The following is a 16,871-nucleotide window of genomic DNA, read 5'->3' on the forward strand; positions in this document are numbered from 1 at the left end:
TGAAAGTATATCTTATTATATCATCTACACTATATATAATAGTTGAGTCTATTAGAGTAACTACTTTTGGTATGAATTTGAGACACCAAATTTTTTACCCAGTTTTACCCCAATATTATATTTGATATGTAAACTTCATTCCATATACTTATTAGTAATTTTAGTGTATTTCATCAATTTGTTTATCTTTTTCTCAATTTACTCCTATAAATAGGATAAATAATTTTTCAATTTGTTTATCTATCATTTTAGTCGTAAAAAATCATAACGTCACTAATTATTTAAAAAATAAGAATATGTTATTCATAAAAACACACTATTAATATATTATATTATACACATGCAATGCGTGTGCAGTAATGCTAGTTTAATTCAATAATTAAGACATGTAAATATGATTGGCCGTATGTGGTTCTTTTTATTCTGCAGTACTGAGTTAGCCAGGGTAACAAGTGGTGTGACATCTGCAAAATTTGGATATCAAACAATCCAGCAAGCATTAGAAATCATGAGCTTGGCCAGAGGCACAAGGCTAATGTTTCCCTAAAGCTCAGTACCTTGCGAGAAGAGAAAGCTGCAAAAGATAAAGAACAAAAGGCTGCAGTTCGCGTCATGGAACAAATAGAATCTGTAAGCATTCACACTGTCTTAAAAAAATCCTTATCCCTTGTTTGGATATTTGTCATTTCAATGTACTCTCTCATGCAAACACTTTTTGCTACCTGCAAGATATCTGAAGTTCTGAATGTTCATGGTTGACGCACCATATATTTATTAACCTTGGCCATGACACATCTGAAGTGGCATATCAACAGGCACTCCTTTTTGAGTTTTTTGCACAATGTAGCTACCTAGCTTTCTATCATATCTACATGACCTTTACCCTTGTAAGGTAGTAGAATACAGCTACTCATTGCTAGTAACAACAGCCCCTATTTGTGGCAATTTCTAATGCTTATTAGTTTACATGTAAATAATACATGGTGGCAACTTAGTAATTATCATTTTGAGCAGAATTGGTGGTTGTATTTTTTCCACCATTCAAATGATTTCACATAGTTATCTTCATAGCACTTCATGATCATTTTCTCCTATTGCTTTAATGATCTCCAGAAATATTTTTTGCTGGTTTATTTCTTTTCGTATTCAAGTCTTATTTTTGCTCATTTTTTGTCAGAAAGCCAAGCGCAGCTATCAAAAGGACTTGGCATCTTTTCAGGAGGCAAGGGATTCTAATGCAAATGCACTGCTTGCCGAGGACAATAATAAAGGAACAGGAGGAAGTTCCGCAATATCTGAGATTCTGAAGGTTGTAAGTTTGGTGTCTTTTCGATTAGGAAATGAATTAATGGTCATCCAGTGTTCACTGGCACTAGTAGACTTAACTATCCTTTTGACTATCTAGCATCCAATTAATAGCCTTAGATATCACTTTTTGAATTTTATAAGTATATGGTTTACGAACCCTTCTATTCATGAAGTTCACCGAAGCATTACGTTTTAAGACTGGTGTGACATATGAAATTTAGTCTTAGAATGCAGGTAAATTAAACTCATTAAGTTCTACCATACCGATGTTAGTTTATAACTGAGCTTGTCTATATTTTCCCTTTGCTGTATTACCATTTTACTTAAACAATGTCTCGGTACTAACCTTTTTTTTAATTATGTGTAAATGACAGACTGGGAGTATGAAAGTTCATCAGGCTATTATTAGAATCAAAGGACTAGTTGCTACTATGATCCAAATTCTGGCTTTTATTATACAGATTTTATAGGTACAGGTTGATTCAAACCTCCACCTCCCCCCCACCCTCAAAAAAAAGATCCTTCTTGTTCATGCTTTTCTCATGGTGAACCAATGTTGTAGGTAAGTGGGTGACACGAGAGGAGGCCCTTGCTGCATCTCAAGAATCATCAGAATCTAGCAGAAAGAAGTCTATTGTAGGGAAACCACCATTAGCAACAGCTAATAAACTTGCCACTGAATCTAAGAGTGCTTCAATCTCTCAAACTGCACCTCCACCTGGGCGTGTTGTCTCCACACCACTCAATCCAATGAGATCTATAAAGGGTGCTCCTTCATCTGTCACTGTTAGTAAGAGAAAAAGGGCAGATGAAAAGCCACAAGCTGTATCTGAAGAGGAAGCAGTTGCCATTAAGGCTAGGGAAGCTGCAAAGAAGAGGGTCGAAAAGAGAGAGAAACCTTTGCTCGGACTTTATAAGAGCTAGTATGAGTTGTTGCAGTAGATGTGCCAATTTTGTTAAAAGAGGTAATTTTCACTAGAATCCTCAAGTGAACTACAACACAATATAGAGCCAAGACATGATAGTTGATTGGTATTTATGTTTTTCCTGATAGTACTCAACTCCGTGATCATAATACTATATTTTGTTATTTCACGTGGTGTGATCCTTATCGGTATTTTAAAAAAAACTGTAGAAATTCTGAATCAGATATGAACATGACCAACACGTGAAGGTGCTATGATGCATATATGTTTTCTCGGGCTTTAAAGATGCACCAGATTATTTGCTGGAAAAAGGTGATCACAGCTTTTGATTATCAAGTGTGGTTCTGCATGAACCGGTGTTATCTGTGTTACTCTTGAGGTAAATACCAATGTGTCCTAAGCAGATGGAATAGTACTTCAAGATCTTAGCCTTAACTTCAATGTATGGCGAGCGGTCCAGCGATTTGACTGAAACTGCTAGTCTCAGCTAGTAAACCAGAAGTTGGCATTTGGTTTTGTATCGCTTGTAGACAGCCTTCACATTTGTTTTTATAGGTTTTCAACTCTTCTTCTCCTGTTTTGTCCTAGTAGTATGTATGCAGTGTTTTATTCTTGAGATACTTGCTTGACTCGATCATTGTTCTTTAACTTGACTATTCTTGGGAGCTGGAACTCGCTATGCCTCCTCTTCCAAGTCCATCACGGCACTTAGCCGGCCGCAAGCAGGGCAGATGAAAATATTATATTTCATATCATATATTATAAGTTTCACGTGGAAGATATATTAAATTGCCTAATCCTATTCAATTCTTGGGTAGTTGATTAAAGCCTTAAAATTTTGAAGCGTCGATTTTTGATATAACCTCTCTTTTTATTCTGTGGAGTTCCAACTTGGGCGGGGATATCTTGCTGAGTTGACCATTCAAACAAATCGGCCAGGTTTGATGTTCTTGTTTGTAGAATCTCTTGTTAGAAGGTCGTCAATGTTCACACTATCTTTTTTAATTTTTCGAGTCGAATAAATTTAATACCGTTGCTTTTTTCAGCCACGCGTTTGACTTCAATGGGAGACCAGAGTCCACCAGCATGGTTCCATCCGATCATTCTTTCCGGACACGAAACCAACGTATGTGTTAGAAGCGAGGGCCATAAAATAAATATAAAATAACCAATTCCATATCTTTGGTTGATCTGTTGCTGATCACCGAACACCAATTCTGTCGGTCATATTTCAAACTATGTTAGATATTTCGTAAACATATAGTTCGATAAAGTTCACATTTTTTTTTGTTTAGATTTAGATTAGACAAGTGAAAAATAATTGCACTGGACACCCTTTACAATGTGGGACTTGAATATAACGTATCCTATTTCCTTTCGCGATACAGACTTAACCTTGACCGCGAAGCAGGTCGTTGTCATAATTGTTATGGCAGATTAGTTGTATTTGAGGTCTGTGGAAAATCTCTGGATTTTTTTTTCTAAGTCACTACCGAGATAGATGAAAGAGGGGTCAAATTTATATTCTGGACAAGTAAACTCTCAAATTTTGGTTTATTTTCTTTATTTGTTATTTTTTTATGCAGGCGTAGCCTGTCTCTAATCTTTCACCAACTCCGCGGTAAAGGAGACAAACTAGTTGAGGTGAGTCAGGTGACATACATTGGTTTTTTTTTTATATAATTTTTTAAGAGTGAAATGAATCTTTTTCGATAAAGACAAATGAGCACTGTTAGTTGGTGGCTTCACTCTTTGCCTGCGAGAGTGACTTTAGCACGATCATATCATGATCCCAACCTGTATTTTTCACTGGGCCACTCAATTAATTCATGTGCTCTCCCTACCTTACGTAAAAAATTTGAAGGAAATCAATAGAATCTCAGAGTGGAGATGTTAAAATTCAAAATAAATTTTTTAAAAAAAGATTTAAGAATTATACATTTAGTCATTTGATTATTCAATATTCACTCTTACACATGCTTATTATCGACTTTGCGGTTAGTTAAGCTCATATAACTAACTAGTTGGAATAATTCAAAAGTTTAGGTGTTTTTATGAAGACATCACCGCATTGTTGGGGGAGAGTTATTTCTCATCAATTAAAAATTTATCATCTTTCACACTTTCGCATTATATTATGCACATTTATTTCTACATTTTTTTTTCAGAAAATTTAAAACGAAACCAAATAGCACATAATTTCCTTTATTTTCGAGTGTGAAGCATTCTGTCATGTGTGTCACTATCAAACTAAAACGGATAAATTGCATCATTCATGAAAGTTTCACACATAATTATCGAAAAAGGAAAGATAATAAGCTTTAGCAAATGGTCGAGATTACTCATGTAAACTCTGTATATAGCAAAATCTAAGAAATTTCAAAAACAGACAAAACAAGAAAATGGCAGAAAACGTACAAAAGTCACAAATTAAACCGCATTGCTGCGTGACAATGATTCATATTTTCACCCTTAATTCAAGGAAACAGATCGAGATCACGGGTTTGATGAATTTCAGGAACAGTTTGGTGAAATCCCAAGCAACCCAATATCCCTTGTCTGTGTGGTAACAGACTCTTCTTCCTCATTTCCTCGAACACGGTTCTTTTTACACTGTGATGAAATTTATGAGCTGAGATCGGCGGCACTGATATTCTCCTGCTCGATTCTGATTCACCACTTGCAGTTGAACTAAAACTTGATTCTGTAAATTCATCTCGATCGTGGGTTTTCCTCAAGCACGAATTTTTCTTCATCATCTGATTGTTATCTGTTGCCCAGCTTTCTGATGCACTTCTGAATAGCAACAAGTCCTTGATCTTCCATTTTTTATGCCAGAGTGAAGAGAAAGACGAAGCAGAAGAGAGTGAAGCCTTGTCAGAACGATTATTCTCAGTGGGTTCTTCATTGGATAACAGATCAGAAACTCGGAACGGGGATAAAGATCTCGTCCCTTTGTGCGTGGAACCTGTAGGGTGATTGGATGAATCGCTTAATTTTTTTTTTCTTTCTCTTTCGTCGCCATTTACGTGTTCTTGAATGTTTGATTTTCGCGTCTCGTCCAAGGCTGCAGCAAAGGGGTCGAAATCTTTCTTCTTCCCGTGGCGCGATGTGAATGCTTCGACGATCAGTTTCGTGGGCGAACGAGGTGATTTCGGAAAACCCGAAGGCTTGTTCTGGTTGTACTGAAACCCAGGTGGCGGCTTTAATGGTCTGATTTTTCCCCCATCAAAAAGCTCGTCGGCCGATAAAGGAAACCTCTCGAGATTTCCACTGGAATCGAACTGAAAGTCTGTACCTCTGAAATCACCATCCTCGGCCCTGCTGAAGTATTCTTCTTTAGGAATTCCAGGTTTTTCTTCCCAGTAGAAAGGAACTGCCGACGACGGAGAGCACTTGTCGTCGCCGTGGAAATCTTGGCGGCAGAAGGCGGAGCCCCGTACGGGACTGCTGGGGGCGCTGTAGAAGAAGGTAGTGCCGAGGCTCTGAGGGCTAGAAGGGAAGCTGATGTAGGACGAAACGCAGGGAGTGTGGAAGTCGAAGGGTACAGTTGGAGATGGTGAAATTACTTCCATTTTGGTGTTCTGCTTCAGAGGTGAAGTGGGTTCAGATACATAATCCATCCTTAGAGGAAAGTGATCACGAAGGAGAGACAGTCATGGATATTGAGTTTTATATTCCAAAAATGTTTTTTTTATAAATATTTTAGAGAAATAATTTTTTGATTAAATAAACTGGTGGAAGAAAAATAAATAATGAATCTTTTTTTTCCGAAGCAATCATTTTTATTTAGGTTGAATCATAAAGATTTTGCCCATAAATATTTTTTAAAAATTTATTTTAAAATAATATATATTAGATTCTAATATAACATATAAAATAATAATAGTGTATATATAGAAAACGACATTATTTGTTTTTTGTTTTCTTTTCGAAACAAATCTATACTCGCCATAATTTCACATATATATTCTATATAATTAATAAATGTAATAATAAAAATAAAAAAATCAATTAAAATAACATACAAAAAATACAATCCCAAAAACATAATTTGGAACAAAATATGATTCTAAAAATATACAAATTCGCACCTAATACTCTAATACTGAATGGTACTTACTACTTAGCTAATTTTTTTGGCAGAATTAACTCACTCGTTTACCTATTTTCTCTAGGAATGTGATGCAATAATGACAAAGATGCGGTTGCAACTATTTTCTATCTTAAATAATTTTTTAAATATTCATGAAATCGTCTTATATTATATCGACTGATATTACATTCATCTATATAATAAAAATAATCGTAAAATTTATCAATAGATCATAAGTTTCCTATATGAGATTTATATGATGGAATTATTTATTTTAGTGGTTATATTCCATTGGTATAACTCAATCTCCACCATATTTTTTTAATTATCATCGTTATTTCTTTCCCTAAGTAAAATAAATAAATAAAATCTTTGGGTGTGGTCAGCCATGTACGTACAACTGCAAAAGTAAATAGCCTTTTTATTATTTTTTGCATGCTTGAGGAATTTTTTTTTAAAAAATATTATTATTCAATTTATAAAATCATTTTAATCATATAAACGAAACTAAAATTAATATAATAACATTTTTATTGACTGATGATGTATTTAATTTTAAAAAATTCAAGAGCATTTGTATGTTAAAGAAATATAAAATATACGAGTTGAAAAAACTGCCCGGTTCGGTTTGAATGAGACGGGGTTTTTTTTTAAAAGAAAAAATTATTTTTAAACAAAATATTACGAAATTTTCAAGACTGAATGAAGGCATGGACATCTAGTTTTATTTTTCCTTTTTGGGTTTCCATGGACCATTTTAACTAATAAATTAATAATAATGCAAATCAACAATGATTGGTAAATCTAATATTATTAATAAAACAAGAGAGTTAGGAAAGTTTCTTTCTTAATTCCAAATATATCATTTCATACATTTAACTTTAATACATATTTAATTTTGCAGAAAGCGCTTAAATTTTCATATTTTATAGATGTAAAAAAATCATCTTATTAAATCTCATGTGTGATTTAATGTAAAACATCGTAACTAAATTGAAACTTTCAGTTTAAAATTTTTGTTAATTATGTCTGTGTCGAGTAACTAATATATATATTTATTATGTTATACACAATGTGTGTGCCTGTTACAAATTATTATTGGAACAATAATATTGAGTAAATTAATAATTACAATACTGATATTCGGGTAAGGAAATTATACCTCACCTAAACCAAACTGAACCGAATCGAACAGATGGAATGCAATTTTTGGGGTAGATGAGATAATAAGTCGGGTTTAGATAGTACCCGGCTAATTTAATCGGATCGGGTAGAAAATGTCTACCCGACTAATCTTATCAGTTACCTGACTACCCGATTAATTAAGAAACTAAAAAACAAAAACAAAACAAAATGGGCTTGATGTTAGACACGGCCCATTAGCAAAACCTCGAAGACCCAAACTATTCTCAAACCCTTCTTCTTCCACTATTTCATCCACAGCAACGCCCATCGCTGGTTGATTCCTGGAAAGTGGATGGATGAAGATTGAGAATTTTTTGCCTCTTTGGTTGGAGTCCCTCGATTTCACCTTCAACGCGCATCGCTGGTTCGTTCATCCGTAGTGTACTGCGTTGGGTTCACGAAGGCATCTGTCCGGTTGTGTTACTGAGGGCAGCTTATTGACTGGTGAAGTTACAGTTACTCTAGAAGGATGAGGAAAATGGGAAGACAAGAAAAGAAGAGAAATGTTGCAGGTGGCTCGCGTGCTGCAACCTTCAAAGCTAAAAAATTTACCGAGGAAAAAACAACCAACACACCACAGGCATCGTTTATCAGGTTTTGAATGCAATTATATTTGGTGATTAAGTTTTTATTTTTCTGAAATGGATTGTTGTGCGTGTGTGAACGATTTCTCATATATCGGAAATGCTTTTATTGTAGAAAGTTGGTTGACCCAGAGACAACAAAATACTTCACCGAGATATCAAATGTGATAGAAGGAACTGAGATTGACCTAGAGCAGCGCTCAGCTATTTGTGGTAATGCTTTGGAAGAAGCTAGAGGAAAAGAGCTAGAACTTGCAACTGATTACATCATTAGCCATACCATGCAAACTCTTCTGGAAGGCTGTTCTTGTGACCAGCTTTGTTCTTTTCTTCGAAGCAGTGCGAAGAAATTTTCACATATTGCTATGGATAGGTCTGGCTCACATGTTGCTGAATCAGCCCTCAAGTCTTTGGCCATGCACCTTGAGGATGACGACACTTATTCTCTTGTTGGGGAGACGCTAACTGCATTATGCCAGGTATATTTACTTAGATCATGATAACAATGAAACTATTTTTTTTTTGGGAATAATGTGAATTTGGATATGCGTTAAAAGCAAATAGCAGCTGGCTCTTTTACTTGATTTTTTCGTGTCATCCCATAAAAAAGTTTTAGCTTACAGACGATAGATAATTTTCCAACAGTTGGGAGGAATACATGGTTTTGTATGGTGAAATTTTTATTTTTTTTCTCCACTTTTCCTTCCTTTGTTCCAGGAAATTGTTGTCAATGTTGGTGATATAATGTGCAATTCTTATGGATCCCATGTTCTGCGGAGACTGCTTTGTTTTTGTAAAGGAGTTTCTGTAGACACCCCGGAGTTTCACAGCACAAAGCCGTCAGTTGTTCTGGCTGAACGTTTGAATCTGAGATCCTCCAAGTTGGAGGGTAATGATTTACAACAGCGCCAGTCATTTCCTGATCAACTGACATTTCTCATATCAGAAATGTTGAACCCTTTGAGAGTGGACATTGCAACCATACAATTGAATCCTTACAGTAGTTTGGTTCTTCAGGTATGTTTGAGCTGTAATTATAACATTTTACCCCGATCATTCTGTAATTTAAGTTTTTTTTTTTTAATGCACGCCAATTTATTTCAATCTACTCCATGGTTGGTGAAAAATATGGGGACGAGGGTTGATCTATCCTACAAATTGAGAAAATCTTTTTGTGTAGCATGTGCTGTTGGACACATTAATACATGTGTAAGTCCTACGTAAAATACAAATGACTCATATTTTTGAAGTTCTATGGTGCACAGGAATATCTTTTCTTGTTGTAGCATAGACTAAACCGGGGAGGGGTACGAGACCTCGTAGTATAACTAATAATACGTCCAGTCCATTTGTAAGACAGTATATCTGTGAACTTGTTCGTGTATTAACTGTACTGTAAATGCAGACCGCTTTGAAATTATTAGCTGGAAACGAACCGGAGTTGTTGCGCATAATTCCCATTCTCCTTGGCTGCAGTGCGGACAAAGACTTGGAAGGAAATTTAATAGAAGCAGGAAAAAAAATTCTACATTTGGTGGAAGAAAATGCTTACAGCCATTTAATGGAGGTGGGGGAGCTTATAAAATTCATTTATGTTTTGCATTCTTGATATGATTTTGAATGCCCATGTTTCATCATAGGTACAAGTTCTGATGTTCAGATATTATGTTTTTTTAATACTGCAAATATCTATTTTCATAAAGGTGCAACTCAAAGTAATGCTATCTGTAATTTTTATTTTTATCAAAAAAAAGTCTCGCCTTTTATTGCATAACTTAATATCATATTGGATAGGGAATTGAATGTAAAAAGAATGGGAATTATTTAACCTAATGAGGATTGTTTAACTGAATGACATTTGTTTGACCATTAATTTGAAATTTAACCTTGTAACTTTTACCCTTTGTTTGATCTTTGTATTTCATGTATGTTTGAAGGTCATTTTGCAAATTTTTTTTTTTTGGAAAAAAGGTCATAAATAAAAAAATGTTTGACCAAGGTCATTTCAAACTATCGTGAAAAGAGAATGTGATGCCTTTTCCCTACAGGAATCCCATAAACAGTGGTGACAGGTTCACCAGTTGTGACTATTGTTGATTTATATGGCTCCTAACTTATTCTCAAAACTTAGCACTCGAAAGCGGTGATTGAATATCGGGATTTCATAGTTATGTTCCCAAATTGTCGTTTTAACAATGTTTACTGTTCAGACCTAAATGGAGTTGGGAAAAAGCACGTGAGACTTAAAATGGAAATGAACTTGTCTCCGTCGGATGAGTAGATCTAAAACAAAGCTTACTTGTATTTGGAACTGAGAATGAAGCACGTGCAGAACAAAGTAAACCTTAAAATGCATAAAAGAAAATACAAGATATTGGGGGAACTGAGAACAGTACACTACTTTTTTCTCTGAAATATTTTCTTCGAATTGTTAACTTCAAGTACCTTTTGCAGGTTATATTGGCAGAGTCTCCTGATGGCTTATATAACCAAATATTCACAAAAGTTTTCAAGGCTTCTTTGTTCAAGATGTCATCGCATCCCTACGCTAACTTTGTTGTGCAAGCATTGGTGTCCCATGCCAGAAGTCGTGAGCATGTATGGCCAAACTTCATAAAGCTCATTTATTTATTTGGGCTTTTGTACTTGTCTAATTTTTATATGCAACATTTATCTATAATATGGTTCAAGTAAAATCTCTTCTACCTTTATTTGAGCTGCGGTGGCAATGGCATCGTGATTAGCTTGGCTTGTGTCATATATTCCCGTGGTCAAAAAGTTAGCTGCTATTTTGGTTTTCAGCTAATTCTTAGTTTGTATGCACTTGCATTTTTCAGTTGAACCTTTTATTCCCTGCAGGAGTAAACTGTTAAGTTTTTAGAAATATTTTATGTACCTGCAAATAATTTTAAATTGTCGCCCCTTCGCATGTTTACCCGGGTTTGACTAAGGCTGTGGGCTGTGACTTTGGCAAACTCAATATCATCTTGTGTTCTGAACAGTAAATGTTACCTGTTTTCGCCTAGAAAAGCTATTGTGAGGCGATTTGTCGATTTTTTTGCAATGGACCTGCTGTTTATTTGGTTTTTATGTTGACCTTCTGAGTTTTTTGATTTTAATATTGTGGTATTTATTTCACCACGTGATGTAAGATTATAATATTTGTTAACCTTTTATGGTTTTCACTTCCTTGATTATGATTTTTGGCTGATTTGTTTGGCAATTAACAATTCCTTGATCATTGTTCTATCCAGGTAAAGGTAATTTGGGAGGAACTAGGTACGAAGTTTAAGGTTCTTTTTGAAATGGGCAAGTCAGGAGTTGTTGCGGCTCTTCTTGCTGCTAGTCAAAGACTTCGGATCTATGAGCATGAGGTTTCTAATTCCCTCATTTTCCTTTTTTTTTTTACTTGAATTCACATTTCTGTATCCTGTAAATGTTAATATCATCTATGAAAACTTTTATTTGATAAAATAATCGGTGAAATGGACTTTTTATTTAGATTAACTTTTGATCCCACCCTTCGCTGCATCCCTTTTCAGTTTTAAATTAAATTTCCTTTGTTTTTCTCTTTTGTTTTTTCTCTGTAATTATCATTTAATTGTTGACTAATTTTTCAACATCATCATGGCAGTTTTGTCAGGCCCTTTCTGATGCTGTGCATAATGCGGATGAGCCTTCAGCGTCCATCATTCCGCGGATATTGTTTCTTGACAATTACTTCAGTTCTAATGTTAAAGACAACTGGAATTGGCCAAATGGTGTCAAAATGCAAGTTCTAGGTTCTTTGATTCTGCAGTCAATTTTCAAATTTCCAAGTGTATGTGACCTTTGCTTTTCCTTTTTACCCAACAATAGTGTAGCTTTAAAATCCAGTAAACTTTTCAAAATGTCCATTCAACCACTTATTCTATGGGAATTAACTTTTCAAGAGGATAATTTACCAATTGATGCAATTATTATAAGAAGATTTTTTGGATAACGGCATAAGTGGGCTAGATATCCTTTTATATTCTTTTCGGATTTTGCATTTTTTTTATTTGCAAGTAAAGATACTTTATTTTTGGCAAATCTGGTTCATTTTGTTGCATGTGTATTTATCATCAATCACATTGCTTTCTGTATGTAGGAATACATAAAAGTATATATTGTTGCCATTGTATCCTTAGAGGTTAACCATGTTATTGAAGTATCAAAGGATCCCACTGGTAACCGGGTAATCGAGGCCTTTCTCAACTCAAATGCTTCATCTAAGCAGAAGCGGAAGCTAATCATAAAGTAAGATTTAAAACTGTCTCTAGTGACACCTTATTTTCAATTGCTTATCTCATGCATGCCGTTGTGCTATTAAATCCCATGCAGTGCCTGGAATATCTATGTGAACAGTGTGTTCAGCTTGCATATTAAGAGAGAACAGTTTTCTGCTACTGCAGAAATTAATTGGTAGCTGCCTGATAAACTCGCGTTTAAAAACAAAAAGTATAATGCTTCGAGTAAATTGGATTTTGAATCTATCATGTAGTGTAGCATTATTTTTATCGTCTTTCATGTTAGAGGATAGCATGCAACCTTTGATGTTCATTGTATGGATTTGACAGAACACTTGCCATTAATTTATTAGTTCACAAATCACAATATTAGACATTGCCATATCAGTTTCGTTACATGTTAATCTTCTTCATGACCTATCATTAATTTTAAAGAAGTGTGCTGTGTATTGACCAAAAAGTAAGAGACTGTATTTTTGTTATAGTGTGTTTAAATTGCATTCATAAAGGGTATCACAGACTTAAGTTCAATAGTTTCTACTAATGCTCTTTTATGGATTGCATCAAAACTTGAAGGCTTCAAGGACGTTTTGGAGAGCTTTCTGTGCATCCTTCTGGTTCATTTATAATTGATAAATGCTTTACTGCGAGCAATATATCTCTGAGAGAAACAATTGTATCAGAACTACTACTTGTCCAAACAGAGCTATCCAAGACTAAACAGGGCCCTTACCTCTTGAAGAAACTTGACGTTGAGAGGTAAGTATACTTTCCATTTCTCATTGGAAGTGTTGCTCAACTTTAATATTCTCCAAGCTAATTAGGTGGTGCAAGAAAATTGATTAAAAGTAGACTTCTTGTTTTTCATCCCTTAAATTATTTTGTGGGAGCCATAAAACTTGTTTATTTGAGCAAAGTAAAAAAACTTCACGGGACTTCAACTAAGGGAGTGAGTATGTTTTGAATGAAATTTGTCATATAAAATTCATTATAAGATCCACTGCCATATCAAGTTGCCTACATGGGGAGAAATTGTGTACGATGATTATAGGTTTATATGATGGACTGAATAATTTTTCCTCTGGCAATTTTTTTTATTATTTCCCCTTTTGAATTGTCCAAACTAACACATCATAACTTACAGATTGTTTGATTTTTTTATATGTATAACAATATAAATTCCTTGGTAATGTGTTATTGGTAATTGATGAATTGCCCACCAGGAATTTTTCTTGTTTTCCAGAGGAACTCCATAATTAGTTTTGTTCTCTACTTTTATGAGTTAACTGATATATAATACTGTTCATTGTTCACTATTAGATTCGCAAGGCGCCCGGAACAATGGAGATCTAGTCAAACTTCTAAAGTATCCACTTACAAGGATTTCCAGGCAGCATTTGGAACAAAGGAGACACAGTCATCCCGAAGCTCTAACTTTCTGGCAGATTCAAGTCACAAGTCACAACCAGAAACATTAAAGGGCATGAGAAACGAGATCAATACTTTTTTCTCTTCAGGTTCCCCATTTTTGGCTCACCAGGGTTCCACTAAAAATAAAAGGTCATTCAATAAGCGGGTGACAGAAAGCAATGGGTTTCCCAAAGACGGCGTTGCCGGTTATTCTTTCAGAAGAAAAACCAAAAAGATCAAAATTAGAAATGGTTAGTAGTTTTATCAAGAATGTAGTGTGTGAGAATTTCTTGGCACGTAGAAATCATCTACTGGTAGAATGAGAATTATAGGTGTAAACTATGATCTAAAAGGATGAAATGGCGAACAATATATCAGTATCTAATGAAAGACTAGTCCAGCAGTTATTCTCCACTGCTGCGTGATGTTTCCTTCAGTAATCCGATGGAGGATCGCATGATTGCATTCACCTGGCACAAGAAACCTAGCGATACTGAGTGAAACTTCTTTGTAGGAAAATGCTCCAAGCTTTTGGGAATTCAAAATGACTTGTTCTGTGTTGGATTGATCGGCTTGGAGGTTTGATTCAGTAGCTTGTATTTAGCACATTATATGGATTATTTTCTTTAGCGTGCAAATCTTCAAGAGTATGTGAAATTCGATCCACACTTGCCGAGGAGGGTATTTGTGATTTTGCCAAGAGGGACATAGTTGCTTGTGCCTGGTGTTCGCATAATTGCAGTACCAGCACCAATACCAGAACATAAGTAACCAACAATCTTTGGCGGGGGCTTCACGATTTGGCAAAGAACTGAACTTGATTCTTGTATGTTTCTTTCCTTGCAATCAACCCGGAGCAAGTGGCGTCACTTGATTCCTTTTTTGAATCGTAATATTATCTTGGTTAAATTAATAGATATTCATGTGAATAATAATTAGGAAAATGTATTTTAAAGTTTCAAAATGATAACATATATATACTAAAGTAATAGAGTTTGTATAGATAATCATGAGGCTATATTTATTTGTTGTTTTTGTTTCAATACAAATCTGTATTCATCAAAATTTTACATATCTATGTAATAAATGTTTTTCGATCCAATTTTTATCATTCTATAAAAAAATGAAATAATTAATCCAATATATAGTTCCATTATACATATATATATTTATAAATAGTAATAATAAGATAAGGACATGCGAGATAGAAAGCCAGAAACTTTATGTCTCCGGCTTCACATGGCCCATCTATCATTAAAAGAATTCAACTTAATTATTACTTTCCCCACATTATCGCTACAAAATTTCTCAGTTCCTTCTCCAACACACGTTTTAAATTCTTATCAACTCCAATTCCTCACCATGTTTGCTGGTAAGAATTCCATTCTCCTCTTACTGTTAACCTACAGTCTTCATTTACTACTTACCACATCATTTGCTGCAAACTCCGCTAATGATAAAATCCTATACGATATTTATCCCTTCATAAGAGTATACAGAAATGGTACCATTCAGAGATTCATCGGACAAGGTTTTCTTCCTGCAACAACGGATCCAAGAACTGGGGTTCAATCCAAAGACATAAGCATTGTGAAAGAACTCAATATTTCTGCCAGAATTTACCTTCCTAAAAACGCTAATCCAGGCTACAAAATCCCACTCCTTGTATACTATCATGGCGGTGGGTTCTTCACCGAATCCGCCTTCTCTCCAAATTACCATCACCATCTGAACTCACTCGTCGCGAGGGCTAACATTATCGCCGTATCAGTTAATTACAGATTAGCCCCCGAGCACCCTCTTCCCATTGCTTTTCAAGATTCATGGTTAGCACTGAAATGGGTATTTCATCACTCCAGTGGGAATGGTGGTGAGCCGTGGCTGACAAAGTATGCCGATTTTGGGCGTGTTTATTTAGGTGGAGACAGCGCAGGTGGCACCCTTGCACATCATATGGCAATCCGGGTCGGAATGGAGAAATCGGATCCTGGTGTAAAAGTTAACGGGATGTTTCTCAATTGTCCATATTTTTGGGGGAAGAGGCTGGTTGGGAATGAATCTGCGGATGCCAATGCAAGAAAATCCTTGGAAGCACTCTGGTTACATGCATACCCGAATACCACAGGGCTGGATGACCCGTTGGTGAATCCGGGTATGGATCCGGGTCTCAAGATGCTTGGGTGCAAAAGGGTTTTGGTCTATGTGGCTGGAAATGATGGCTTAAGGTTTAGGGGTTGGTATTACATGCAAGTACTGAAGAAAAGTGGGTGGAATGGGATTGTCAAGGTTGTGGAGGTCCAAGGGGAAAACCATGTCTTCAGTGTGATCAATCCCACCACCCCCAAAGCTATTGCGATGCTCAAAGTTTTGGCTTTTTTCCTCAACCAGTGACGGGAATTTGGTGTAAAGATCACCCTAATCAAAGACATTGCCAATGTCCGTAGTCTTCTATTGTATCCAAGTTAATGTAATAAAAAAACATGGTCATGTTTGATCGGTTAGTGTTCATGTTACCCCAAGATTTTCCCTTTTGATTTATATATAAATAGTTTCTAGCACCTATAATGGTTGATATGTCGTTCTAATTGATGAATCTACGATATTGGTTGCGTTAGCTTAGCTCCAAACATGTTTAATTGAACATGACAAACTCGAATATATAAGTAACATCGACCATTATGTTTGTCGATATTGTTGAGTACAACATAGTCGTTCTCTTTGTCAAATATTCTTCCACATTTATTTATGAATCTTTTCGCGGATTTTTAGATGTTCCGGAAACCTTCAAAATAATTTTAGAACATGATCTTTGTTTCACTAAGAACGAGTGATTCGACGTGCAAGACATGAGTTGTTTTTTTTTTCGATTTCCTAAATCTTTCGTCATTCCAATATTATTTATCGATCTTTCCCAAAGACAAATGTTTGTGTCAGTCCATTTTATTTCAAAACTAATGGTTTCGATACTTGTGTGGTGAAAAAATAGCTTGGTTGATTTTCGTTCTTGGCATTAATGTTTTTTGTTTAAAAATGGTCACCGTTGAAATTGATTTCAATCAAAATCTACACATTTAAATTTTAATGATTCTTAATA

General features: G+C 35.2%; 3 protein-coding genes and 1 pseudogene across 3 annotated transcripts; 3 read left to right on the plus strand and 1 right to left on the minus strand.

The window, feature by feature from the left end:
• The first annotated feature begins 435 nt into the window (after positions 1-435).
• On the plus strand, positions 436-2,612 carry LOC140823799 (zinc finger protein ZOP1-like; annotated as a pseudogene).
• A 2,099-nt stretch (positions 2,613-4,711) lies between these two features.
• LOC140824393 (uncharacterized) lies at positions 4,712-5,857 on the minus strand. The gene has a single exon (XM_073185984.1). It carries the CDS (start codon positions 5,855-5,857, stop codon positions 4,712-4,714), a length of 1,146 nt encoding a protein of 381 aa, XP_073042085.1.
• A 1,879-nt stretch (positions 5,858-7,736) lies between these two features.
• LOC140823801 (pumilio homolog 23) lies at positions 7,737-14,323 on the plus strand. The gene is made up of 10 exons (XM_073185305.1): positions 7,737-8,109; positions 8,215-8,578; positions 8,817-9,116; positions 9,505-9,666; positions 10,554-10,697; positions 11,354-11,473; positions 11,734-11,919; positions 12,229-12,377; positions 12,944-13,126; positions 13,688-14,323. Exons 1-10 carry the CDS (start codon positions 7,985-7,987, stop codon positions 14,031-14,033), a joined length of 2,079 nt encoding a protein of 692 aa, XP_073041406.1. The 5' UTR covers positions 7,737-7,984; the 3' UTR covers positions 14,034-14,323.
• A 705-nt stretch (positions 14,324-15,028) lies between these two features.
• On the plus strand, positions 15,029-16,335 carry LOC140823802 (probable carboxylesterase 12). The gene has a single exon (XM_073185306.1). It carries the CDS (start codon positions 15,140-15,142, stop codon positions 16,166-16,168), a length of 1,029 nt encoding a protein of 342 aa, XP_073041407.1. The 5' UTR covers positions 15,029-15,139; the 3' UTR covers positions 16,169-16,335.
• Positions 16,336-16,871: the final 536 nt, after the last annotated feature.

The sequence above is a fragment of the Primulina eburnea genome, chromosome 2 (genome assembly GCF_022965805.1).
Source record: "Primulina eburnea isolate SZY01 chromosome 2, ASM2296580v1, whole genome shotgun sequence".
Taxonomy (NCBI): Eukaryota; Viridiplantae; Streptophyta; class Magnoliopsida; order Lamiales; family Gesneriaceae; genus Primulina; species Primulina eburnea.

Excerpts from the sequence above, each read along its gene's own strand:
- LOC140824393 (XM_073185984.1), bottom strand. The coding sequence starts at position 5,857 with ATGGATTATGTATCTGAACCCACTTCACCTCTGAAGCAGAACACCAAA.
- LOC140823801 (XM_073185305.1), top strand. The coding sequence starts at position 7,985 with ATGAGGAAAATGGGAAGACAAGAAAAGAAGAGAAATGTTGCAGGTGGC. Across the intron at positions 9,117-9,504 it reads ACAGTAGTTTGGTTCTTCAG|ACCGCTTTGAAATTATTAGC; the intron begins GTATGTTTGAGC and ends CTGTAAATGCAG. Across the intron at positions 10,698-11,353 it reads ATGCCAGAAGTCGTGAGCAT|GTAAAGGTAATTTGGGAGGA; the intron begins GTATGGCCAAAC and ends TGTTCTATCCAG.
- LOC140823802 (XM_073185306.1), top strand. The coding sequence starts at position 15,140 with ATGTTTGCTGGTAAGAATTCCATTCTCCTCTTACTGTTAACCTACAGT.